Source organism: Falco punctatus (genome assembly GCF_963210335.1).
Source record: "Falco punctatus genome assembly, chromosome: 1".
Taxonomy (NCBI): Eukaryota; Metazoa; Chordata; class Aves; order Falconiformes; family Falconidae; genus Falco; species Falco punctatus.
In genome coordinates, this window is record NC_137580.1 from 53,265,894 (window position 1) to 53,293,667 (window position 27,774).

At 39.4% G+C, this 27,774-nt stretch overlaps 1 protein-coding gene across 5 annotated transcripts in view; it reads right to left on the reverse strand.

Moving 5' to 3' along the window:
- Nucleotides 1-1,678: 1,678 nt before the first annotated feature.
- RAB28 (RAB28, member RAS oncogene family) overlaps nt 1,679-27,774 on the reverse strand; it is a 91,346-nt gene continuing 65,250 nt past the window's right edge. For 2 of the 5 annotated variants that reach the window (XM_080407567.1, XM_080407568.1), the window contains one exon: nt 1,679-27,763. Coding sequence is in view for 1 of the 5 variants with exons in the window: in XM_080407568.1 (XP_080263694.1) it covers nt 27,671-27,763 (93 nt within the window). In the remaining 4 variants the exon portion in view is untranslated. The remainder of the gene's footprint in view (nt 27,764-27,774) is intronic. The other 3 variants (XR_013931284.1, XR_013931285.1, XR_013931286.1) reach the window with 3 other exon arrangements.

Genomic DNA, 27,774 nt, shown 5'->3' on the forward strand with positions numbered 1-27,774 from the left:
GAAACAGACTGGGAAGGACCCTTCAGGTCATCAGACCCAGTCCTGGCTCTCATAAGCACCAATTCAGGTAATTTTTTTTATATAAATCGCCTCAAATAATCTGTGGCTTGCTTTGTTTTCATGGGGTTTTCTCCCATTCATTTTGTTGGAAGACTGTTTCAGAAATTCACTGTTCTGATGGGTGGGAACCTTCTCATTTCCAGCCTGACTGCATTTTTATGACCAATCTACATCTGTCTGTTGTTCATGTCACTGCAGTTCTTGGCTTTTAATTTCTCTCCCAGTGAAAAGCCCAAACAGAAGCAGAATTTTCTTCTCAGTGAATCGTCTGCTAAGGCATTAGTTCTCTCACTTACTGTAGCTAATTCGGTGCATCACCATCATGAACAAAAGCAGGGGGGAGCTGATTTTCCTCTCCCAGGCAGACCTGTGCCTGGAATCCCCATTGAAGCCAAGGGGTGCTGTTTGGCTGCCCATTTTGCCACATGTGGGTGACCAAATTTGAAATAAACTCAATAGTAACAGTGCCCTTCACAAAGATCAGGTCAACTATATACAGACTCACATACAGCATTTAGAGGAAACTAGAAAGTCAGATAAAACTCCAGCTCAGAGGAGAAAAGTTAAATCTCTCTTCATTGCTTATGTTTTTACTCTGTTTCATCAGTAAACTGAAACACTAAAAAAATTGGTTTATAAAGTCTGCAGTTATAGACCTAGGTAAATTTTCTCCTTCACAGTACTAAACTAGAATTGTACAAGCATGTAAATTTTTAGGGCAGCAAACCTGTGCTTACGTTCATCCTGGTAAACTAAGACTGCAGAATGTGTCCTTATGCATTAGCAAGTAGGAACATTTCAGGCTGAAAAGCATAAGCACATACATGAATGTTATGCAAGCTGCTGATTTTGAGGACAGCACAAAAACATCAATTATTTTTCTCTGTTCTAAACTAACCTTTCAGTGAGACACTGGATGCAATGCCTAAACTATTTCACTTCATTGGGTCACATTGAGTGCTAAAGTCAGCAGGAGCCACCTTGCACCCCTGAGGGCAAAACTCATCCTCTCGGGTCTGCTCTACGGTACAAGGCATTCAGAAAAATCAGGTTCAAGGTCGAATGTGGTGGGGCAAAAGGACTGAAAGCAAAGCCAACAAGACCAGCAAATGAAGTGTTCATCTCAATTTATCACAGCACTACATGCAGACTATTAGAAAGCATATATCCAGTTTGCTAAGTATTACTGGGGGAGAGGGAAAGGCACTCAGAAAAGTATACGGTTTTCTACAGCAGTACTAGCCTGGGTGAACTTCCAGTGTCTACTGGTTTCACTAGACTCGAGACAGCATCTGTAATACTATCATTTACAGCAGCGCCAAACTCTCAGTAAGTTGCTGCAACATCTGCTCTATTCTTGGGTAAAGACAAAAGATACCCGCTGAGCCCAGCTCTTCATAAGCCCTAGACAAGACAAAAGATTATGTTTCCCATCAGTAACACACTGCAGTTGTTCAAATGACAGGTTATTTTGACACCTACTGGCCAGCTCAGAGTACAGCATTGTTAAATTTCCAGGTCATGACAGTGCCAAGTGTGGGCAGACGTTTAAGCTAGCCTCAGTAAAGTAAAAACCCTTTTTGTTTCCTTCTTGGTTTTTTTTCTTTCTTTCCCCACCCCCCCACCCCCACCCCACTCGAAGTCAATGCATGGCTGGAAACTAGAAAGGCAGTACAGACTGCTGAAGATCTCAGGCTAGTCTGAATCACAGGATTACTTTAAAATAATTTGAGCTGATGGGGACAGGGAGAGGAGAGGAAGGAAGGGGAACATAGGGAACTGGGAAGCAGGATGCTGCTCGGAGAGTGCAACACATATTTCTAAGCACTGGTGTGGTTAATGGCTCTAAAATAGCTCTTAGGCATTGATGCATAAAATCCATTCCCAGGTCCAGGTGTTGAAAAAGGCCTTGACTGATAACAAAAGGCTGGTCAGAATTGAGAACGCTGCCAATGATATAAACAACTGCCATTTGGGGGGAAAAAAGGATTAATCACCACTGGAAGCTAATCAGAACACCACTGCCCCTAAATACCATTACAGGATTATAGCATCAGGGTCCATAGAGAGAGAGGTTCTGTTATATTACAAATTGGTTAAAATATATTGTGAAAGTAAAATCTAGGGGTGTGGGATGAAAAGATTAATGAACCTTATGATATTTTGACAGTGGGAATAAAAAAAACATGGTTATTGTCAAGTCTTCTGCCAGGCTGACACGGGTACAGAATGGGTAGATGCAGTCACAAAACTATGAACCTGCCCAGCTAGCTTGGTCTACAAAATGGAGAAATTATTAAGGTCCAGAAATGATATTTTTTTGGAGAGAAGAACAGAGTGCATTCATTGAAGTATCAAATCCTGGATCTTCCAATCTTCTTTCCAAGGGCTTCCACATTTCCCTCACCATGCACCTGAACAGAAGAGAGATCCCACAATGTAAGGCAAAGTTCAGAGGAAAGCTCAGCTGAAAGCAGAACAAATTTTCCGACCTTCAGCTGTTCCCAGCCAGTCCTTTGGATATAGCTACACTATAGTCAGCACAAGCAAGAAATCATGACAACTTTGCAAGTAAGGAATACAAGCAACATATTGCAATAAAACAAGCAAGCCAGCAAAATATGCAAGCCAAATATACTTGCATATTATTTTTTTTTTTACCAAGGAAATTTAACAAGTAGCACTAGAGTTGCCATATAACACATTATGCAGTGAGGAAGGGTAAGAACTAGGCAAAAGAGATACTTGAGACTCTCAAGTAAGTGTTGAAAGCTAGCACTATCCCACCTTAGCCAGCCAGACTCGGACATGCAGCAACTGCCCAATTGGAATACCAAAGAAATAAAGAAAAATCAATGAGATGGACAAGTGTTCCCAAGCTTGTTGGAGTTTTCCCAGCTCTTGTTCCCAAGAGTTTGTGAAAAATCTTCCTGGTGAACACTGGTAGTAAAAGAGATCAAAGTTTTCAAAATTTGTCTTCCCTCCATCTTGGAACCTTTTTTATTGTGTTAGGGGCAATTTATTCTGTTAACTGTGATGTTAAATAGAAACCTGTTGTTCATTGATAAGAAAACTTCTCCAAACCCAGCACAGTCACTGGCCCATATAGTACAGAGTGCTGACATTTGCAAATTTCTGCCCTTCCTAGTCCTGTTTCCTTATCACTCTCAAGCTCCATATTTGTTTATTCCAGAGAGAAGCACTGCATACACTTTTTTGCTTTATATTGTCACTGATTTTTTCCCCTGACCCTTTACCACAATCTTGAAATGAAACATGAACCTAATAACATTCAAGCTTGAGTTGAACCTTGAAAGTGATGATATCTGAGTGGATTTGAAATTAGACAAAATGAGTTTTCCCCTCATTCAGCTGCTTGGGAAAAGATGTCAACCTGTTTACAGAGATAGGGAGACCAACTTATGTTTTCCAAAAACACAGAATATTTTTACAAGCAACGTGTGCAGCATCTGGGATACTGAATCATTGCAGAAGGATTTTGTACTTTACTGCAGAGAAAGTTTCCAGTGTTGAGAGAGCTCATACAGAGCCCACACTTCATCTGGGACTCTTAAAGAATATAGACATTTTTTAACCAATCAGTCTACCAGCTCACATCGCTCCTGTATGGTGGCTATAAAAAAGCAAAAGATAAAATACCATGAGTACCATTTTTGCAGTTTGGCCTGATAGGGCCAGCTTCAGGCTGTGCACCCTGCAAAGACAGGGAATATCTTTTAGCTTTCCTCTGAAAATAGTACAGTCTCAGGTCTCTAGTAACATGAAGCACTGTAGTGAGTCTCATATGAGCATAAATATGCATACAAGAGGAATTAATCTGTGAGGATTTAGCCTGCATATGTAAGCAACAGCGATCATAGGCATCTGCAGAGCGAGAGGTGCTAACTGCAGTTCCTGAAGTGTTGTTCAACCCATTTTTGTTTGTATTTGAATTAGCTGCAGGGAAAGCAAGTGCTGGACATGGACATCAGTGTGTTAAGTGTAGCCTGACCCTGAGCAGAAGAATGACTGCTGCAACAGAAACATTGCAATTCCAGTATCAAACAAGAAGGTACAGAGAAATGCAGATGGGACAGTATGACGAAAACTGCATGAGTCATCTTGAAGGGCAGCAGTCTCAGCTTGCCAGGTTCCTGCTACTCTTTTTGTAGGCTTTGTGGAAAAACAGAATTTTAAGAAACGATACTTAAAATTCATCTGCACGTAAAGCTAGTGTCAGTCTCTCCTACCCAATAATACAAGAAGAAAAATTCTTGAGTTCATGCCCTCCAGCAAACTCAGCTAAAGAACATCCACTGCATCTAAAATGTTAGCAGTGCAGAATCAAGGTTCTTGAAACTTTATACCATCAAATGATGAAGCTAAAAGTCCCTGGTAGCTATTGAGCCTGAGGTCAGATATTCCACAGCTGCACTCCAAACACAAAAACAACTTTTATCTTAAGCCTCCCACAATACTTGAGATGCCTTAAGCAAAATTCTCTTTCACATGCACACTGGGTTTCATCTCTCTGCTGTTTGCTCTCCTCCTGTGGGCAGAGCTGGTGGGGTTTCCCACTCAAGTGGAGCAGGCAGAATAGCAGAGCTGAGATCTCTGTGATTCCTGAGGGGAAGAAGTTAGATTTTTAACAATGCTACCCAGGAAGACCAGAATGGGTACCATTACTGAAACACCCACCTCCCACCAGCATCAAAAATGCAAGTACCCCGTTGCAGTCATACACATGGAAGAACAGGAAAAGCTTGTGAACAGATTTCACAGCTTGACTGTGCTGCTTCACCAAGATTATGTCTGCTAATTTTATCATTTAAAAAAAACCCAAACAAATAACACACAACATTTTTGCTGGATGAGGAAAGATACTGTCCTGTGTCTTTCAACATAATATCTCAAGTATGTGTTAAGAACACTACCCAAAAGCGCTTAAAAATGGATAAGGCTTTAGGAAAATCCAGACACAAAGGCTACACACAGGTACTGAAAAGAATAAGCAGAGGAACGACAAGACTAGTGTCACCCTGTTGCATGCTACTTGCTCTACAGCTGTAGTTTGTGAGTAGAGAGAAGCCATGTGCTGGGAGAGGGGAAGAGAAGAGGGAAGCAGTAGCAAACTAAGGCAATTTTGCAGCTGTATGGGTTACGGATATATATGGGTGAAACAAAGGAAACCCCAGAGCCCATTTTCCCTTCCACTAACTATCTGGCCTCTGAACTCCCATCATCTGCTCCCCCTACAGCTATAGTTCTCCTGGCTTATTTGAGGATTTAATTTCAAATTATACATGTGCAAAAACAGACTGAAATCCCATTTTACCACTGGTTTGTTCACTACTGTCTGAACTATAATTCTAAAATACAGTGACTGTAATGTAGTTATGCTTCTTGTCTGCTATTTGTAGTATAATATGATACAGAAGCCAGGGACCCACTGTATCAAGCACTGTGCAAACATATCCCTGTAAAATTCTTCCTCCATGAGTTTACAATTTAAGTACACAAGGGTTGAACTATGTTAACACTACCGCTACTTCCTTTTATTTTCTAGGCTCTGAAAGACCTAAACATCAAGTTGACTGTATATGTTATAAATACGTTCAAAATATTATTTACCCAAGAGGCAGGATAACAGCTTTGAAAGTAAAAGTACAATGTAGAAACATTTAAAACACACCCAACTTTCCCATGCATTTTCCTTGCAGTCCATTTAACACAAATACCCACTACTGTTTTCTCCTAACACCTTGACATTAAGCCTTCCCAACAAAAACCAGAGCCTGTCTTTACCTTCGAGGCATCTCTTAACAATCGCCTCATTCCTTTGCCCAGACAGCAGTGTCTTCTAGCTGCCCATTTCTGACTGTATTTTCTTCCACACTACCATAAAGTTACTGGAATGTCAGGCAGAATCCCCTTTAAAATACTTCTGTCCCAAACTGGTTTCTCCTTCCTACATGTAAGCTCGAGGAGGTTTCTGTGCTATGCTAAATTGCCTTTTTTTGGTCTTACAGTATACCCAAAGATGGCAGGTCCTGTAAGACCTATAATTCCGAAATGGCTGGTCCAACCGACAGCTTAACACATTCCATAAAAGAGAAACAAAACTGGAGTTTATGATAAATATGATGCCACCTTCACTTCTGAATTAATTCCATCGTCTTCTGTCTAAAAATATAACTTGAAAATTAATACTTCCAGGGGGGTTTCCAGTGCATATTCTCTTTACACCTTTAAGCACTGAACTCTGTGAGCAAGGGACTGTTTCCATGTCGTATCTCACACAGAACTGAGCAGGTCTGTAATCTGTGATGGATATGTGAAAGCGAACAAGGGAATGTACCACCTGAAGTTTCCATCGCAGACCACTGAGTAAATTCATACCAAGACATTAAAAATGAATTTCTGCAGAACAGACCAGAACAGTTTCTCTTCATCACCCACTAACAGACCTTTTATGACTTGACCTTTTTCTTTCAGGAATCGTATTTAGACTGAAGGTTTAACTCCTGGATCGAAGTTGCATAAATCTGTTCTTGGTGGAGATTCTTACTTGGTTTAGAAATTTATCTTTTCTTCCCCTATCAGAGAAGCTATTACAGTCACAATTTATTTAGAGGTCATTATGATGAAAGAATACCTCAGAATCATCCTTCTGTCACATGTGCATTGCTCAGGAAAACGCTCCACGTTTTAACCAGTGGCAGGTTTACCCTTACTGCCGTCAGCTTTTTCATCTTAATATCTTGAATTTTAAATAATTGGTTCTGGTGATTGAAGAGATCCAAAAAATTATTTAATGGACATTTAATTGCTGAAAAGGCTACAATTTTAAAGCTATTTGTCATGTTTAAGTAGTTTATTACATGTAACTAGCCCATTTAAAACTCAAGGAGCTTTGATTTCACTAATATTAATATTTGTCCTAAGGTACTACTAATGATGGATACCAGTGTGAAACGATCCCCTTTCCTTTATATATCTGACCTGCAACCACCCAAGCTGTGAGCCTGCTGCAGATGCATCAGAGAATCCATCTTATAGTCACAGTCATGTCTAGTTTTTCCTCTTTGCTTTATAACTTATCAAAACAGCTGTGGGAGTTTGGAGGGAAATGAGCAGTTTTATATTATTGTGTATTCTAAATAGCTGACTACTCAGCCAAAATAAACTTTGGCCTTCTAGTAGCTTTAAGGCAGTATTGGCACATGTTAAACAAAACATAAAACAATACATACCACGATGAGTGCCAGATGTTCATGGGAGAAAACACACAGCTGTTGGGCTTAGATCACCTGAACTCTTTTAAAAACCAAAGACACCGGTCACCTTTGTTGAGCTGTCAGATTAGCAGAGGGACTGCAAAGATTGGAAGCAAAGAAGGGTCGTCTCAGTTACACTGAAGAATGCCAATTTATGCCTCATCAGCCAGCTGTCATGTAAAATTCTTTATGATTGACAGGACTAAAAATAACTAATTTGTCTTCTATGTACTGTTAGGCACATCGACATAATCTAGTTACACTTACTCTTAGAAGCCGAGTGTTTCTCAAGTTTACTGTAAAAACCCAACTGACTCAAATTCTTCTGTTCTTCTATCCAGAAATAGCGGTTAGCAATTCAGCAAGACTAAATTTTACCGTGCCATGAATGACAAGCAAGCAGACTGCAAGTCCCTGAATTCTATATAATAATACAGTATTAGCCAGAAATTATTATTATTCCACATATACAAATATAAGAAAAATATTGCATGATACATGTCCCTGATTTGGAGTTTCAATAAAGATTAATTTTGCTCAAAAGACGAAGATAGCTTATAACAAATTATTAAAGGTGGAGTTACCCCAGTGCTGAAATAAACTCTGGCAAAACTAGCCCCAAAAGAGCACTTCCCTTAAAAGGATAGATCTACAGGACTTTAAGTCATTTTGATGAAATCCAGTTGTAAGACTAAACACAATATTCCATTCCCAGTACTGAATTACAGTAAAAGCAATAAATATTTTCCTCAGTTTTCTGAGCATCCAAACAGCAGGATCGTGTATTCTTCCAGAAGGATTCAGGAGTTCAGTGTTTGGATCAGTTATCTTAAATTCTACTGGAGCGCACAGTCAGAAACATAAGCATACTATTTTTAAATCACAATAACCAACTGAATAATCTATTTTTAAGCCTATTTTTGTTGAGCTTATGCTACGCACGTATCCAGCTGAAGATACCGAACAGTCTGTTGTGTTTGCACACACTTTTTCAGTGGTTTCTTTGAAATTCAGCTGGGGCCAATTCCACAAGCATGTTTATCCACTCATATCCAAATTTCTATGCTAATTCCCACTAAAATTTGGAGATTAAATACTTCTGCTGAGCTTCTCATGTCTTCTCAAAAGACAATAGTTTTATTCTCACCTTCTAAAGGCATCCAACAGAAACATACAGATTTTGAATTAGCCAAACTGCACTCGTGGTGAATCTAGAATCTTACAGCTAAAAATCTTACAGGCTTTTTCAATACAAGTTGTTGGGGGGTGGGGTGCAGACACAGACTCGGACCTAACTTCAGAAGATTGAGAATATACAACAGATAACCTTACATTTCCTGTGTCTAATATACATTTCCTGTGTCTCATATAGCTGTAAAAGCATAGCAACAGAATAAATGAACAGAGCCACAAGTGCAGGCAAACACTTCACTGCCATAAGCAGTCTCACTGCAATTACTGGAACTATTCACATCAAAGTACGAAGAAGTCAGGACAATTATCGTTGCATGTTTTAGTCTCTCACCTTCTCACTATTCAACAGAATCACCTTTTGCTCCTTTTTTATTACATTCTTATATAAAATTTCTTTTGGCAAGATGTTCTTGCCCAATTGTAAGTAAATGTAAAGATGTGCTTCTGAACTCCTGTACATTGTATTACTTATGATGTGATAGCAGATCTAGGATATTTTCTCTTACTGAAGTTGAAAATAAAATTCACACGGTGCTAGCATGAAATATTTGGGTCTGAGAGCCCATACATTGAGTTTGTTGTTCTCAGTCTCCACATTCCTACTACACTCCTATGCTTTAACACATCCAGGCTGCCTTTCCCCAGCACAACTCTGTAAATGACAAAATTATACACATAAGTTTTTAAACTTTGTGAATCTTACTTCTCGCTCCTCACTTGGAAACAGTATGCTCTAATATTTGTCTGATAACCAAACAATGTCATGGTAGAAATTCAGAATGTATTAAACATTTGCTGAGAAGTTTAGATCAGTCTTTATGGAAAGACTTCATGCAGAGTCTACAAGGCCCATCTGCTTTCCATAGGGTATGAAAGTCTATGAGATTCCTATAGTTTCATATTCTGTTATTAGTTAAGGACTTTATTGCTTCCCAAATAAATATAGCAATCCACTCCATAAACTCACCACTGCATAACATATTTAGTACCACAGGTCTGACATTACCCATCTGAACATGTGATTACCAAAAACAGGTGAACAATTTTTTGTTCAGAGTACTGTATTTGTATATGCACTGAGAGAAACGTAGAGAGAAAAATGAAACTATCGTAATGTAATGTAACAAATATCTTAAATATTTTCATGGCTATAAAATCTCGTGGGTGGTTTCATGGAAATACCCCCTTTTTATTACATCTAATAAATTCAATGCTTCCTTAAGTTGTTGCCTCAACCGAAGATATTAATTCCTATAACAGTACAAAACATTTATTCATACATCTGGTTAGAATTCTTTTTCTTTGACAAATTTAATCAGTGTAACTATCTATTTGACAGACGTGTAGCTAGACACAGAGAAATCTCAACAAGATGTAATTTATATGCTTCAATTAAGCTTTCTAAAAATTTGCACAATCTAACAGACAGATCAAACTCTACACCAGTATTTGACAAAAGGCTATAAATCAGCAGTGACATGTTTTCTTTCAGGCAGTAGCTTGAGAAATTGATATTGTTTCACAAAGTTAGACAAAGGAATTGTAAATCTTACATTTACAATAGCTCCCTTCCCCACAAAATTATCTGCTAAATGGAGAATATTAACGATGTAGCATTCTTAACCATGACAAAGAAAGGATAAGTTTAAAATACAGATTATGCTTGTTAAATCATTTTCTTTTAGTCATATAAAGAACTTCATAGCTCTGCACTCCTGCTAATTAATTCACATTAACACTAATGAGCAAATAGTAAAATTGCCCAAAAGGCAGACACCACAGTTACCATTTAATATCACAGCACACTATCAAAGCAGAGACACTTCCCTGATTTCATATTTTCCATTAAAATTAGGGGGAAAATGCAAAAATTTTTAATACAAAACCAAAATCTGAACCGCAGAGACATTCACAGTTGCAGCACCCACAGGAACTCTGGGCCATCCTCCTCCGGAGGCGTGAGACACCTGACCAACTGCGGGTCCCACCAAGGATGGGGCTCCTGTTCTAGCTGAATTCCTGCAAGCCTCAGAAACAGCCAGAACCGCTGCCTTGTACAGAGATGTTCATGACCCACTGAGTAATGGCATGTTCCCATGGACCAGCTTAACAGCTTCAGCAGAAAGGAAAGAATAAAATGTACATCTCTCCCCTGCTATGAGAATGAGCACCATGTCTAAGTGGAGTGCCTAATCATGCACTATTTGGACAACCTTTAAAATAAAACCTTATTCACTAGTAGAGCACACTGCTGCTGTCACAGTACACTTTAAGATTAGGTACATTTGAGTGACAGGTAATACTTTTTAAAGCACATGAACAGGAAGCCATAGGAAGGAAGTTTGGCATAAAAGTGTAGTCTCTTGGCTTTGACCTTCAGCATTCTGCACTCTGAGAAGTTACAGGGGCTTCGATGACAATTAAGGAGCCAGCAACACGCAGTGCAATCCAGACTGTGCAGTCTACAATTGGATGGGAGCAAAAATTTCATTTAAATCTTCTACTTGTTAAATACTAATACTCTCAGTCAGCAGCACACCCCTCAAAGCTGATACATAGCTCAAGAGGAAACAAAACTGCTTCAAAACATCTTCAAACTTAACATATCAAGCGAATATTTAAAAACATCTGAGGTTCGTTCTACCCTAAAAGAGGGGGTGAGGGTATTCCTTTCTGAACCATGAGTATACTTCAAAGGTATGCTCTTTTCACTTCAATGTGAAAAGCAGACCTAGTGCTCTAATGCTACAAAGTCCTTGATGTCTTAAAGATTATTTAAAATCAAATCAAATCAAAATTAATACCAGATGGGGAGGGGCAAGGAGGCCAGGGGAAAAAAAAAAAAAAAAAGAAAAAAAAAAAGAAAAACAAAGCCTAACATTCTGTTTTATCTGCAGTTATTTTTGGCATTTTATATTCGTGCTTTAATTTTTTTACCCTTCAAGTCCGCTATGACTAACTAGTTCCAAGCTCAACGGGTACTGCCTATTGGCAATTTTGCTCGCCTGTCAGATAACCATAGCGGTTCATTTTTCCAGATCTTTTATTTAATAGTGCTAGACAAATACATCAAAACTTATTTGCAAATACTATTCCCTTGTTGATTATTTCTTCCTCTGATTCACTGCACTGGTATTTGCACCCTACTTGTTTACTTCAGCCTTGATTCCTGCTAGTCCTTATGTTCAGAACTTACTGCTCACAGGGAGCCAGCCAGTGGGACTATGCATGGATCAGAAGCTGTCTCCTGCAAGCCATGGATGCATGCAGTCAACCTTTGTACTCACAGGAGGGAAAAAAAAAAAGAAAGCTCTTATTTCACAGCATAGAAATCACCGTCACAAATCCTTAAGCAACTTGGAAAAAGAGAACAAGATAACACATTTTTCAGTCTTAAGCTTTCTATAAGGAAACAGAAAGAATTATGTGCAAAACCAACACATGATCCTATGGCATGAATAACTTGCAACAACCAGTATAAGAAAAAAACCCACAGACTAAAATGAATTTACCCAGATTACTGAGTGAACTTTAAGAACAAGAACGCAGTCCCAGCTCAACCTGTTTGTGGTAACTTGGAATAATCTTGAGGGATGTATTTTAAGGAGCTGAAAAGATCCCTATTTACGATTTTGTTAGTTCACTCTAACAGAAAAACCAACTAAACTATAAGACAATTTACTTTAAAGTCTACTAAGCATCACATGGCAGTCTTGGCTCCACCATAGGGTATTTATTTATACCTGCATATTGTATTACATTATATTCAAAAAAACCTTATGTAAGAACATTAAGGCTCCGAAGTCGAACACTGAAAAATTAGCAAAAAGCCAGAGTTAAAGTTCTCTGTTCCACCACAGCACTGCCTGCTCATGGAGATACATTTTGGCACCGTCTCCATTACACGACCACTTACTCTTTTCCCCAAAGAGACTCTTCCCCAGATATTGCACATTTTCTCTCTGCCTCACCCAGAAAGGTGCGACACGTTCTGTTATTTACTGTGTGAAAGCCTTGCTGTGAGGGCAGGATTAATTTCCTGATTGGTGAATGTGGTGTTGCACAGCCCCATAGTAACTGAGTCCTTCAACCACGCACGTATTTTTGCAACACCCCGTCTCCATCCTCCATCACTCTGCTTGGTCCCAATCCCTTTGGCAGGCTGTTGCCTTCCACAGTTTCACACCCCAGTTACCCAATTTCTCATGTAATCTTGGTCTCAGCCACACCTAGAGAATGAGGTTTCCATCCAAGTTATAACTCCAGGAAAAAAAAAAAAATTTAAAGGTGGGGTTTAATCCGGACTTCCTTGAACCCCTTCTGATGAAGCTCCTCTGGGTCTCCTGTGGACCCACTCAAGAAGAGAAATGCCAGCTTGAGCAGCCAAAATTTAGCAAAGCTTTTACTAACTGAATACAGGGAAATAGAAGGGATAATGTAACATGGTAACTCTTTACAGAAGAAGTTGTAGCAGCTCTGCTACACCAGCTTCTAGGAAAAAAGGAATATGAACAGAGAAAAAAAAATAAAAATCACATGGGGTTAAAAACACCCCCTGGATAGAGAGAAGCACTCACAAAAGCCACTTTCAAGGTTAGGGATGCTTCATTTTGCACCACGTTAAGGGCCAGTTCCCAACAAAACATGCCACAGAAAGAAAGGTAATTTTATGCAAAGCAGGCAAAGTTAACAGTTGTAGTGAAAAGTGGGGTTTTATGAGTATTTTCTAATCCAAAAAGCAAAATATATTACATATTCTGAATTAACTGGCTGTATTTTCAGATTATGTATATGTAATAACAGTAATACAAAATTACACCTCAAAACTGGGGTTTGGGGTCGGGTTTTCTTTAAGTTCAAATGTAATGTCAAAACTTCTTGTCTCTACAGTAACTGGAAAAAATATTCTTGGAAATTTTCTCCAATTATCACGTGTTTTGGTGGTCAAATCAACACACTCCTGCATGTCAAGGAACAACCTGTGTTCATGAGCTGCTCACTGGCACAAAACCAAATGCCTTTTGTAAAGACTGTGTTTCTCTGCATCCCCGTCTGCAGGTTCTCCTCAACAGGACACAATTCAGATAACCCAGGCAGATCAGCTGCGTGTGCACACCTTGGGTCAGACACGTCTCTCCTGCAGTATCTCTGAGCACAAATTACATCAGCTCCTAAAAGGAAACCATAGAGCAGTGTGAGGAATACTGTGCTAATTTAAATCTTTACAGTCCTAAAACCTAGCAGCCTGCGCTCTTCTGACCTCTGAGCAAATGCCTCTCAGAGTCCCCAGCAGTTACTTTAAACCTTGGAGTTGAAGTAAATCCTGGCACTGCCTCTGCATCTCAGAGGTCACTGAGTATAGATGCTCGGCCCTGTAGATGCTCAAGGGCCAAGACCGGAGGCCTTCAATCCAAACGGTTGAGGCTGGGGGCCTGTCTGCACTCCTTCAGCCACTGCTGTCCCTGGGAAGCCCCCCTTCCTGGGGTAACGGTGCAGCTCAGCACCTCGCAAGCACCCAACACGATCAGCAGCACAGCACTTTAACTCACATAGCCCAAACAACGCAATAACAGCACAGAGGTACTGGCCTACCATTGTGCAGTCCCAGTTCTGATAGCAAACCTCTGTCAGAGGTGTGAGGCAAAATTAACTTTTTCTTTTATCAAATAATTCACACAAGAATCATCCCTGCAATGTCAGCTTCTAAAGATCTCGCAGCAACCAGGAGCGCTCAGTCTTCATGGGAAGCCTCCCTACCTCCTAACATCAGAGAACAAGGCAGATAAACTTTCCCTGCTTACAATGTTAAGACCAAGTATAATATCTCAAGTTAAAAAAAAAAAAAAAAAAAAAAGATGGGCTTGGGTTTATTTCAGCTTTATGAAATCCCAGTGAGTTTTTAGAACATTTATTCAGCTGATCTGGATAGAAAGTAAGATCTAAAATATTTTCAAGTATCATCAGATGTAAGACTCTCTCATAAATTACAAATTGAAAGGTCAATGACTCTGAGTTTAAATGGTAACCAATTAGTAATCAAGGGCAGGACTCCAACTATTATGAAATCCATCTCCCGACTCTATAAGTAGGAGATTAAGTACTGTGTAGCTGCACGGATAAGCCCTTAGTCCTTTATGCATCTAGTGTTTATTAAAATATAGCACATGTTTTGAAGGCCACGCCAGCTTAGTGTAGAAAAAACCTTAATCAAGACGCATCCGCGTCTTTGCCATAATTACTTGCACCACTTGTGGTTTTAACAGTTTCTAAAATGGGCTCTCATCAGGTGAGGGGCATGAGCCCTCCTTATTATACTCTCAGCTATCTCCTCAGGTTGTGAAGTATTGATCCAAAGGAAAAGAAACCTTGTGATCTCACCACACAACAGGGATGGATTTCTCAAGGTGTTAACGGCATGCCCAGGTCTCCTGGCGCTGATTTGAGGGCTCCATCCATGGAAGCTGGTGCTCTTTTTAAACACCTGGTCAACAGCATTTAACCAGAATTTCTGACTGGTTATCTGCCCAGACATCACTGTTTAGCGCTGAAATTTTTCAGTCAATACCACAGAAATTCCTGTACAGTTACCGCATTCTCTGATCCCAGCAATGATGGCCCAGGCAATGTCATCAAACGTGCCAGTCGTGTCCCAGCTCTTGCCTCCTACTCCAAAAGTGTTGTAACACCATCGTGCAGCTTCTTCACACTGAACATGTATTGTGGCTATTACCATTTACACTACACATTCTGAATAGTAGGAATTTGAGGACGGGCACCCCCTTTGGTCTCTCTGGGAATCCAGGAGCCCTCATTTGGCCTCCACCTTGAGAAGTGGAACCAGAAAGGCTACTCAGCCTTTACCAGTCATATGGGTAATTTTAATGAGCAAAATCAGTGTCACAAAGCGTCACAGATCTTGCAGAAGAGTGGGGTGTTGTTTTGTCAAAATCCAACTTACAGAGCTTCTCACTTCCACCTCTGAAGACGCATGTGTACCTCACCTCACCCTTACCTCTCCACACCCACCTCTGGCTCCTGACTCCTGCTTACAATGGTTGCTCTTCGGGGCAAGACCACCGTCTGCTTCTGCATTTGAACAGCATCAGGCTTCAGGAATTCCAGATCACAGTTGGGTTTTTAGCATTTTTTGATAAAGAAAAATACATATCCTTCCATGTTTCCCCTAGCAAACAAACAAAATCCCACCAAAGCGCAAAAGAAAGAGGATTGCTTAGATTTGAATGATTTGACCAAATGTATACCATTTCCGTGGCATAAGCATTTACATACATAACATACTTACACAGCAAATAGAAATTAAGAGGCCCAGGGATTGTATCTTCCACATAAGAGGGCAACCAGCTTTGATGCATGTAGGCACAATTACATTAGTGTCAGTTGAACCCATATGCTAAACACATATGCTTTTCTCACACAAAGAAGTTTTTAATTCACAAGCAAAACTACATAGGAAAGCTTCGAATCAGTATGGAGCCATCTTTGCCATTAAGTTACACTGCCTTCCTCAAGTCACTTACCATCAGACAGAAGAGAAAAGCCAGGTATGTTAAAAACAGTTCCATTTATTATAACAACTGCCCCTTTTGTGAAAAAAGTGCCAGAAAACCCAAGGAGGAACATAACATATTTCTTTGCAACAGACTTCAGAGCAGCTGAAAGGACATCCCTATGCCTTTCTTCTCTCTTTACTCTGCTGTTATTATATTTAAGGTAATAATCTTTCTTCACTGAATAAAAAAAGAAAAAAAAAAAGAGAGAGAAAGAAGTTAGGGAGATAATTTTCAAAACTTGGGGTAACCCTAGCCCTGTAATCAGATGTTCAGGTATTCAGTGTCTCATTTTAGGCATCTCTGAAATATCCCCTATATGGCACACAGTCAGGTCTGTCTTTTGGTGCCAGATGTTCTTTGATGAGGCAGCTGGCTTGGCAAAAAAAGGAGGAAAATCTTGAAAATCATTATTATCTGCTGTGTTTCTGCCATTAATAGCAACATCCAAAGAAAACAATGTGAACTGAGTATCTGGGAGCCCAGGAAAGGGCATGTTTGCAGACTGACTTTCTCCAGGTGGAACTGATGTCAAGAGGAGGTCCAACAATGGTGACCAGGATGAGAAAAAGGTCACTTTTCTTTACTTCTGCATGGCCTGAGGAATGCAAGCCATAAAGAGCTGTACATTTTCCCAGGTCTGTGAATGCATGAGAAGCTGTCTCCACCTAAACACTGACCAGTGGTGCTGCTGTGCCCCAGCTCACTGTTGCCTCAGCTGTGCTTAGAGAATGTGTGCCAGGCCACATTGATCATGGCTTCTAATAAAAACTCATTATTTTATGCTCCTCTTCCACATTTTTTTTAAGCTGGATCATCTTTCCAGTCCAGATTATTACATGGCCATATAAATGTGATGCCTTAGTGACAGTGGAGTGGAGGGAGGATTTGAAACGCTGTAGGCTGATACTACTGGGAACATCCAAGTCCAAATGCTTTGGTGAAATGCTGAGAGCTACTTTGCATATCTACTCTCCAGGCATCTTCCCATTTCCCTGCTTTCCACTGCAGCTCTTACTACACCATGTACTTAAAAGCAGAAGGTGAGCTCTGAGCAGGCATGTCACTTCTGCACCAGAGCACTGTGAGCATTAATGTTCCCATGCTCTGCACAACTCCTAGGACCTCCTTAATTTACTGTGTTGATGTAGTTAATATAGCCTAGAGACAGCTATATTTAACATATACTATTTCATAATTGTAGGTTTCCAAGTTCTAGCCACATGATCTAATACATGCTTCTAGCAGTACTGAAGCATTTAGCTTAAAATAGTAAATAGAGACAAGTGAGGAAAGAACCAAACATCTATCTACAACTTTGCTAGCACCGACTACAAAGACATATATATGTGCACAAGTGTATGCAGGCTTATATATGTATTTATATACACATAGACATATGCGTGTGTAAGCAATATAACATCCTACTGAAGTGCACAGCAACAGAAGAATCAGGCTCAGAATGGTTGCTATTGGGGATGACTGCAGTTGTCAAGTATACAACAAGTATACAACACAAACCACTGGTCTAATGAGTTGAACATTTAAAGAAAGAAAAAAAAAAAGAAAGAAAAAAGTGGTTTTGGAAGTGGTTTTGGTAGCTTTTTGGGGGTTACTAGAATAATTAAGGACCATTAAAAAGACTAATCTTTTTTCATTAATTCAAAAGAATCCCAAGATTGATTTACATGACTCACCAGTCAGACAAAGCATCCATCCATCCCTAGGCTACGCCAGAATATCCCAGTGATCACTTGCATTAGCCTTCAGCTGTCATTTGCGTGTCTTCTAAGCAGAAATGGACATTTTTTAATGTTTATGGCTTGTATGATGTAAGCAGTCAGCTATCCTTGCTGGGATAACTTTTACAAACTTGAACCTGTTTGTTACCCAAAATACACAGGTCTCTCCAATGTATTTGGCTATAAGATGGACACCACCAGACTCCACAGTTGCACAATGGAAGCATTAACAAGAATCCTAGATAATATTGCTCGATGCCTCCCATGTCTGAACAAGGTATCAGTCAAAACTACAACCTCACCACAGTAAACAAGCACAGGACATCCCCACGAGTGCCCACAGCAGTCCTGTCAGGTGGAGCGTTATGGTCACCCTGCACAGTCCCAAGACACAGGCACTTAAAGGGGTTTGTACAAAGGCACACAGGAAGCATTTGCACCTCCTCCAGCTCAAAGCCAGACAAGCCATTCTGCCCATTTCTGTTGAAAACACTCATACGGAATATCCGTTCCAAATAACCTTACAGACATTATCATGTGAATTTCTTAGTCAGTGTCAATTAGACTAGTAAAGTCCTATAAGCAGGGAAAACAAAACACAACAACACAACAGAAAAGCCCATGAATATTTAGCTATTTGTTAATTTTCATTGCCCAGCACTTCCACCATGCTGGAGTAAGGCATGGGGGGGAAGAATACAGAAACAATCACAATGATCAGAATTACCACCAGCTACTTATATCATCCTTTTTTAATGCATATTGCAGCATCATACTGAATGTTACTCAGAGCTGGCTAATGAGGTCAGTGCCCGCACAAGGATCTGGATTCAAACTTTCTCAAAGCTGAGTCACATTCAGTGGTCGTGATCAGAATATCTTCTATATTGGAGAATAATTCACCTCTTTTTTGTAGGAAATCTTTAATGTCTGAAAAACCTGCCATGGTAACAGATCTGTGGATCTGTAAAATTCCAAAGAGAAATACAGGCAAGCTGCAAAACGCAGTTTCCACACATAAATTGATCTCCAACAAGCCCCTTCACTCTCATCCTTTCTTCCCTGTTAAGTTCCCTGATGATGATTCAAGCCAGGTACAGCACACAGCTTTGATTAACGTCATATCCAGAAACAAATAATGATGCTTCCAAGAACTTGGCTTCCATGTAGCCCTCTGTAAGCTGCCAGGAAAGTTATTTTTCATATGCCAAATGACAAGATTTTTATCAGTAGAAGATTATTGTTAATCATTTGGGGATCTTCAAGGACCCTACAGTTGCCATAATCTACCATATTCTGTTGGCAGCATAAACATTTTGCCAGAATGGGCAAATCCATGGTTGCAAATTTCTGTGCCATGACTTAGCAGACTTGTGCCTCTTATGCTGGTTTCCAGTTAGTTGTCAGAAAATGCTGAAAGTTGTTGTGTTTACCTGTTTGGACAAATATCTCCAAGCACACTTGGAGTCTGGTACCACTAATTCCTCCTCAGATTAACAACAGACATTGGAATCAACATTTTTACTCTTTTAGGAGAGGTTTGGCCTCATCCTTGCTACTCCAGCCTAGGAAACTGCAAAATGCTAAGAATCTGATTCAGAAAACCTGAACTTTTGCTCACAAAAGCCACAAAATGTGCTGAATAATGGAGTTTCATGTGCACAGGCTGTAGTAATAATTTATGAGCACCCACTTTGAAGTATCTCAATACAAAAGGAGTTATAGGACATTATCGTATAACAAAATGCAGAGCCAACAGACCAATTCTTGTGCTGATCCCACTGAGCATTTCTCTACGCCACTCCACAGATCAGTGTAGGACTTACATGATACAGAAGACCCTGCATGGACCCTGATAACAGCCTTCTTTCATGTGCATGATTTATACTGCTATGGAGATGAGTATATATGCACAAATCCACCTTTATTTTGAAATTGTTGCATTTTCCTTGAGTCTGTTTTGTCTCTGGAGGGCACAGATTTCCCACTCCCCGGTATCAATCATGCTGAGGTTTTCCCCTTGTATGTATTTTAATGAAACTCTATTAACAGTGCAAAATTATATGAACTCAAATCCATCTTTTTGCAGTAATACACAGATAGCAATAGCAGATAGCATTAGATATAATGCAGCAGCACAGGTGTCATGTAAGTAGCTATATAACAGCGGCAAAGAACTGGATTTGCTCTGCACATGGAATGGGAACATTCACCTGCTGTTTCCAGACTTGCACAACCTGGGTAGCATCCAACCTGAATCAGCACGGTTAGTGATCTGCACTGCAACAAGTTTCTCAACCAAAGAGGAAAAAAGACTAGACCCACACCTAGGAGAGTGCAGAAACATCCAACCTCGTCACAACTAAACAACTACAGTAAACTTCCACTCACCTAAAAAAAATTATATTTTTTTAAAAGTAAGTTTATGTCTTATCCAAAAGACAATGGAATAAATTCAACTGCTAGTGATATGTACAAATCAAACTAATTATATCTCAATTAACTTACATTTCTGTGATTGCAAAATCTGGCTGAAGCTTCTCTAAGCATGCTCAGCTGTGCTTCAGCACCACCACCAGCTGTCACCCCAGTCTCTGCTTCTGGGGACCTGGCTGGCCACCAAGTGCCCTTGACAGAGGAGATTGGAAAGCTGTCCAGCCAACTCAGATGTTGACCACACGGAGACAGAGTTAAACCCTGACCTTCAAAGGCTGGCCATTTAGTCAGAAAGATTAGCAGAACCACAATGAAAAAAGGGAGCAATCTCTTAAGACTCTTGATTATATTCAACCTTAATTGGCACAAACACCAATTGTGCTTTTAATTTGAGAATGTGTAACCTGTTGAGTACAGACTTATTTGCATGCCTGACTTTCTGGGTAATAAAAGCAGGAAAGAAGTTAAACTGAAAGACTTCCATTTCCTTTCTTACATCAGTGTGTGATTCCTGGGGGATATGATTAGTTTTCTTGTAGTTTACCCTAGGTTGAGAGCTCACTCGCTGTTATAAATGGGTTGTCTGTATAATTGTTACCAATTACATGCAAATTGCTGCTAAATGGCACAGGCAGCCCATTTCTGCCAAATGTTGGTTTACACTTTGCTCTCTTTCCAAGACAGTGGGGAGATAAAAAAAGCAATTGGATTGATGAGTGGGATGTCAAAATTTCTCTCCAGTTTCCATTATGCAGTTAAACATTGCCTCACCAATCTTTGACAAATACTGGAATATATCCAGAAATCACAATTCATTTTTTCCAAGATGGTGATCAAATACATCCCCAAATCTGAACAAGAAGTACCAGCTCCTGTTTATCCTCCATGTCAGATCTGCAATTCAGACACAAAATGGGAGCTTGATATGTTCTCCTGCACTATCAGTCAGTATTCAGTTTGCAGTGAGACTTGCCAAGCATCTCTATTCTTTCAGATTCCGTTCTCTGTTTCTGATATATTATGGATCTGAGGAGCATTTGTTCCAAAAACAGCAACTTGCCCAATGTCAAGTAAATGCTCTGATCACAACCAAACCACATTTCAACTTTTTTTTGTTGTTGCTGCAGCTTCTATATCATTCATGCTAGGCAAGAGTATCAGAAAAACAACTCAATATATAAGAAGCACCTCCTTTCATTTTTTTTTCTTTTTAACTTGGGAGTGGCTTTAGTTTATACCCTTCATAATGGGTAGAAAATTTAAGAAACAACACTGAAATTCCTGGAAGAACTTTAGCCTCAAAGGCATTTATTTCAATGGAGCCAGAATTTCTGTGTCAGCAAAGTATGCCAGAATGTATTTAGCTTCAAGTGTGTACTTAAACCATGTAGACTTCAAGGGAACTTAAATACACGCTTAATTTTGAGATACGCTTAAGTGCTTTTAGTGAATAGTATTGAACCACAGCATTCACCTCTTTGTAGAGGAGAGAATGCTTTCCAAAGCACGGTGTGTGTCTTTCAATCCTCCTTTGATGTTGCTTAGTCTACTTTGTTTTTAAAAGCTCACCAGAAATCAAAAAGGATTAGTAGGTCATGATCCTGCAAGCTACCTGGTATGGATCAGCCCAGGAAAGGGCAGAAATGGAGTTTAGCTAGCAAAGAAAAAATGTTTGCCTGGAGCAGTCTACAGGACTAGTTTTCTGAGGCACAAATTAGTTTAAAGCAGTTCGGTGTTTTATTTTGTATTTATAATCATTATCATTCTAAAGACCATTTTAAATAAGTAAAGTAGAAAGCAGAATATAGGATATTTTGCAGACCATAAGACATGAAGATGACTATTAACGTGTATTAAACACCTTCATCCATGCCAGTGATACCTCATACAACAAACAGTTTTTTCCACTCATCCTTAAAAGAAAAACTTTCTTGAACCAAACCACAATTACCACATCTTGTTTTTTAAATGGGGACTTGAATTAATATTTTTATAAAAGCATTGATTGCCAATATGACATTAGAGAGCAGAGGCAGCAAAAGTCTTGAAAGTGAAATTAAAAAAAGATCTGGATTCCTATTTCCTCCAGAATTCTGTGCTCTAAATGTGGTATCTGAGCAAACACAAGCTCTTGACCTCAAATCTATATTCTTCTCCGAGGTTCGTCCACTAGGATAAGGAATGCTGTGTAACAGTTAAATACAAAACAAACCTGAAATTGGTACCTTCTGAGGTTTGGTCCTGACCAGCCTTTGAAACAAGATTGCTTTCAGTCAATTGGTTATTTCAGCACTTGACATCACCCCCACATAAAACAAGGCAAATGGCCAATTAGCTAACTGGAAGTTTTCCAGTTCAAAATAGTGCCAAAATGAACGAAGATGAAGTGGAGTTAAAAAAAAAAAAAATTTAAATTGGCTGAACAGTCAGCTCTCTATGGGAAGCTGAAAATAGAAATCAGTTCATGGAACTCAGGAGCTTCACTATCTTCTATTTGGGGAAGATCAAACTTCGGCATTTGCAAGTTAAACAGGGATCCCCAAGGCTTCTAGAGAGTACTTTATAAAAAGAGGTTTTATATAGGACCTGTGTATTTTGCAAATAAAACTGTAACACATTAAATTCTAATCACATTCTATTCATAGCATCTGAAATCAAGAGTATAAATTTGCTTCCTATGGATAATTACCTGGACTGAGAGTTTTAATCTCACATGTATGCCATTACCCCTATGCAAACATGGATAAATTTTGGCTTTTTCTTTTCAACAGCATTCAGCTATTTTGACATTTTAAGTGGTTATGAGTTGCTTTTAAATAAAGACAGCCTAAAGAAATCAGATAACATGTTGAGCAGTAGTACTTGAACTGAGAAAGAAAAGAATACAACATTGTAGAATAACCTCTTTGCTTAGGAAATAATGCTCAAATTCCAGAAGGAAAAGTAGTTAACAACATCAGCTTTGTAAATACAATTTCTATAAAAGTCAATGCTGCTTTAAATACATCTATCAGGCCCCTCATACAAACTCTTAAGCTGCATCAGAAATGAATGCAAGTATTCTAAAGAGGGAAAAAATCTCCTGCAGAAAATTTCCCATTATTAGAAAATTGTTAATTATGTTAAAGAGCAGCAATTTAGTCTTCTGTCAATGACAAAAGATACATGGGATAGTACGGTTCTAGTCAGCTGTACCAAGATTTAATTTGGAAGCACTTAAGACAACAAGTTATGGGGGATTTTGTTTTGCTTGCAGTCAGTTACAGCGGCCAGGCCAGCTCGGAGCAGTGCTCCCGGCATGGCACAGGGACATCCTGACAGGGCTTCGGCACCACTTCGTCTTCCCTGCGACACCTACATCTTTGGTCTCAGATCAACACATGGAATACAGACATCTTCTAAGCAGTACTCTCTACTACAGCTTGTAAGAAAAGGTCATGATTGTCATGAAACAAAGATAACAAACCTTCTTTTGTGAAAAAGCAGCTATATTCCTAATATAAATGTAAAAAGGATAGAACGTTATTTCAACTTATTTGAATTGCCATCATAATCAAAACCCAAAAGAATAGCCAGCTTTAAATATTGCTACAATATTTTTCATTAGAAAATTATTATAAATTTCTGGCTACCACGTTCATTATCAGGTGCATTTGCCAGTGTTTACTCTGACAAGCAAATTAGTTCGGCATTTAAAAGAAGCCACCTGATGGAAAAGACCTTTAGTTCCAATGAAACCCAAAACAGTGCTTTATGGATCAGGTTTTTTTGGTAAATAGACACCTCATGTTGCAGGTAGATGGCACAGACAATTTTCAAATCCCTCAAAAGAGCACACTGCATTAATTTTTCTAGTGATTTTGTATGTGTCCTTTAATTTTTTTAAAGTTATTCTGGTTAAAAAAGAAGCCTCATGTTTTCATAACTTTTATGAACTGTCAAAATAATGATGTATTCAGAGAGGAGATCATGAACTCATTGCAGGTTCTGGCACTCACAGCAGCCATTAATAAGGGAAAATAAAATGCCTTTACACTTCTGTTTGTGAAAGACTCAACTTGACCCCACCAAGTTTCAGAATCACAAAAGACAAGCTGCATGAATCTAGTAACGCATCAAACACATGTTTTAAAAGCACTGGTGATCTAATGTACAGCCAGACACGACATACCTATCGGCATCCACCACATCACAGCAGACTGACCCTAGCAAGGAGCTGAACTTAGAAACAATTTTTAGGTGTGGAGCTGTTGCTGAAATGATTAGTTACAACAGCTCTAAGCAGGCACATCACTTCACCAGTGTGGATCTGTGTAAGATCAGGGCCTGAACACATTTCTTCCCTTCATCTGGCCTCAGCTTCAGGAAAAAACATGCTTCCCCCTCTCCCCATGTCAATGGACATTAAGCATATGTTGCCTCACTTTTGGAAAGTGTTGCCTTATTTAACTTCATTACTGTTTGCTGAACTGCTTTCAGCCAGTTCTCATCTTGCAAAAAACTTTTAAGTGCATTAATATGGCACATGCTTAAACTCCACCATATGTGAATCGTGTGGATCAGGAGAGGGACATGACTTAGGGAGGGAGCCCAGGCACTGGGCGGTGGCTTGCCTGCCTCCCCTAAAACACCTCTCTCACTGGGCTTGTTTCTATCCCTCTAGTCTCCTGAGAGCCCTTGCCTTCCCTGCAAACAGTGCCTATTCCCTCGCTCCGTGTCACGCAGTCCTCCAGAATTCCCTCTGACCTTTCTGCTCAGCCTGGTGGAACTCGGGCCATGGCAATGGCAAAGGCGCCCCTGCACCTTCAGCCACAGCTGCTGCCTCACTTCCAAGGCAGCCACCACAGCCAAGGATTTAGGCTGCAGCTGGAATCCAAAGGCTCAAGGTGGGGTCCCCAGGGCCAAGCAGAAAGAGCAAAGCTCATTTGTAAGGATTAAAAGGTGGACAGGTAATGGATCTAAATGGGGCAAGAAGGGTAGGGAAAGGCAGGGAGAGTGGAAGTCAGTATACAATACAGAAAATCTGAGAAGGTTAAGAGGGGCAGCAAAAGGAGGGGCTGGGGGCACAGAAGACAAGAGATTCCCAGTTAGCGTAAATAATATACATGTATGTTAGGGAGGAAGAATGAGAGCAGCTTGGAAATGTAAACAAAAATCTCTTCAGGGGAGGTAGGGCTTTAACATAGAAAATGGTGAAAAGATCAATGGGAACAAAGCACAAAGGGCTGTACAAGTCAAAGACAGCTAGAAAAACAGGCGCTGACAATAAAAGATTGTGATGAGACAGAGACATAAAATCCATCTGTAAAATAGCTTGGACTGGGACCTGTATCACAGCCTTCATACTGCAGGATTACCCCAAATGTTAAAACAATATTTTTTTCATTATTCAGAGCAACAATGGGCTTTGCATATCAAACTATGAAAAAAGATTTTCTTCTGAAAAGTAAGATTACATAATTTTTTTAGAGAAAAACACTGTTTGGTTTCTAAGACCATGCAACATATTACTCGGGAAGCAGGTTTATGAAGTCGACTCACACGCACTAGAGAAAGATGGCTCTGGCCACCAAGCTGAGCCAGGTTCTGCTCCGCTCCTCCAAGAGGGGGCAGTTCTCATGGATATTTGAATACGTAAGCTGAGTTCAGGACACACATACACCAAGAAACCTGAGGTTTCAAGAGAACTTACCACATGCTTTGGAGGGCATAAACTTGTAAACTTACCAGCTACTTCAGAAAAACTGTTCGAACAGAAGTTCTCATCTGCTGCTAGTGGAAGATAGTTCACCTTTCAGTTGCATTTAACCATAAAGTAAAGATATGCAGTAGGGCACAAACTCCATGGGACAGGAGCAAGAACACAGACTGTAACCCTAGAATGAAAAATTCACACCTACCTCAGTGCAGAAAAATTTCTCAACATCTCAGCTTGTTTTTTAAAATTTCCCACATTTGAATGACAAAATATTACAACACTGTCATTATCGTGTAGTTATAACATTATGTGTCAAGTTGCATGTGGAATAGTTTAAAAACAAACTTAGCTTTTCAATGAACTTGGAATATACCAAAATAATAACAAATAGCACATTTTACCATCTGCAATCTTTTTTTTATTTAATGTGCTTAAAATAGTTTAACTATGTTATTAAACTACTAATAGGTTAATAGTTCCAACTATTAAGTGCTTACTTGAACAGCTTAATAGGAACACTCACTTGAAGGACCTTATCATTTTCACTTAATATACAAGCTTCCTTCACTCAGCCTCATTCATTTTCTAAATCTCCAAATGTTTTGCTGTAATTTTTAAGAAAATAGATTCTAGAGTTAGAATAGGAAAAGATTTCTAGTTCGGAATCAAGTTTGCTTAAATTTTCTCTCTTTAGCTTTCTATTCAGATGTGCCAGCAAAGAACTGCATGTCTGAAAGAGACTGCTAGAACAGGAACAGAGGAGAAATGTGATGGTCACAGAGCAGGCAGCTTTTTATTTGTCATTTACTCTGAACTAGAAAGAAAAAAGTACCAGGCCAAAAGTCATTCAGTTAGTTATTAAAAATGACTGATGCTAACTGATCTATCAACAGTTTCTAATGCATGCTGAATATATCACTCAACATTTGCACCCCAAACTGTTGACTGAGCTTAATCCATATTCATGAAGACATATGAGCATAACAACTACTGCAAGAAGTAAAGCTGATGTAGTAATAAAAATACACAAACACACTAGCATACTTCAGAGCATCCATGGAGACAACTTGAGACTTCATAAAAGTAATTATTTTTATATTACAGCTTTATTTCAAGCACTGTTTCTTACTGGATACAATTTACACATTTTCCACTATGTATATATATTAACAGAATACTTAAAAAAATCATCCCTAGATAAAATATATTACGTGCTTAAAATTATTCCAGCAATGGCTCTTCCAAGTTACATTTTGCGGAGTGCTAGTTCAGATCACATGAGGAAAAAAAATAAAAAGAAAGAGAAAAAAAATTTAAAACTGCTTTGGTAAAATACCCTTCCATGCTGATGTCTTTAAAAGTATTTTTAATGCAGGACTTCTTCATCCATTTTTATTCCAGTACCTGTCAAATAGATAGGAGGAAGCATATATAATACAGTTATACTGCTTTATTTAAATATAATTTTAAAGAATATAGGTCTTAATTTTTCAAAGTGTGTGGTCTCACGTTTGAATTTCAGCCAGTCAAAAAACTGCCTGCTGCTTCTCAATGTACGGTGGTGCAACATGTTTTTGAAACCTCTAGTTGCATTGTTGCAATGGTCACTGTTAAAACAAAGTTTCTGGTAATTCCAGAGCCTGCCTTAAGGTAGGAGGACCACCAAAAGTACCAAACCAGAGAAGAATAGCACAGTCACTGAACTGCACACATTGAGCTTCTAGGAGGATTAACGGTTCTTGTCACAGGCTCCTGACTGTAGTTGACAATATCTGCCTTCACCACCCTCTGTCATAAAA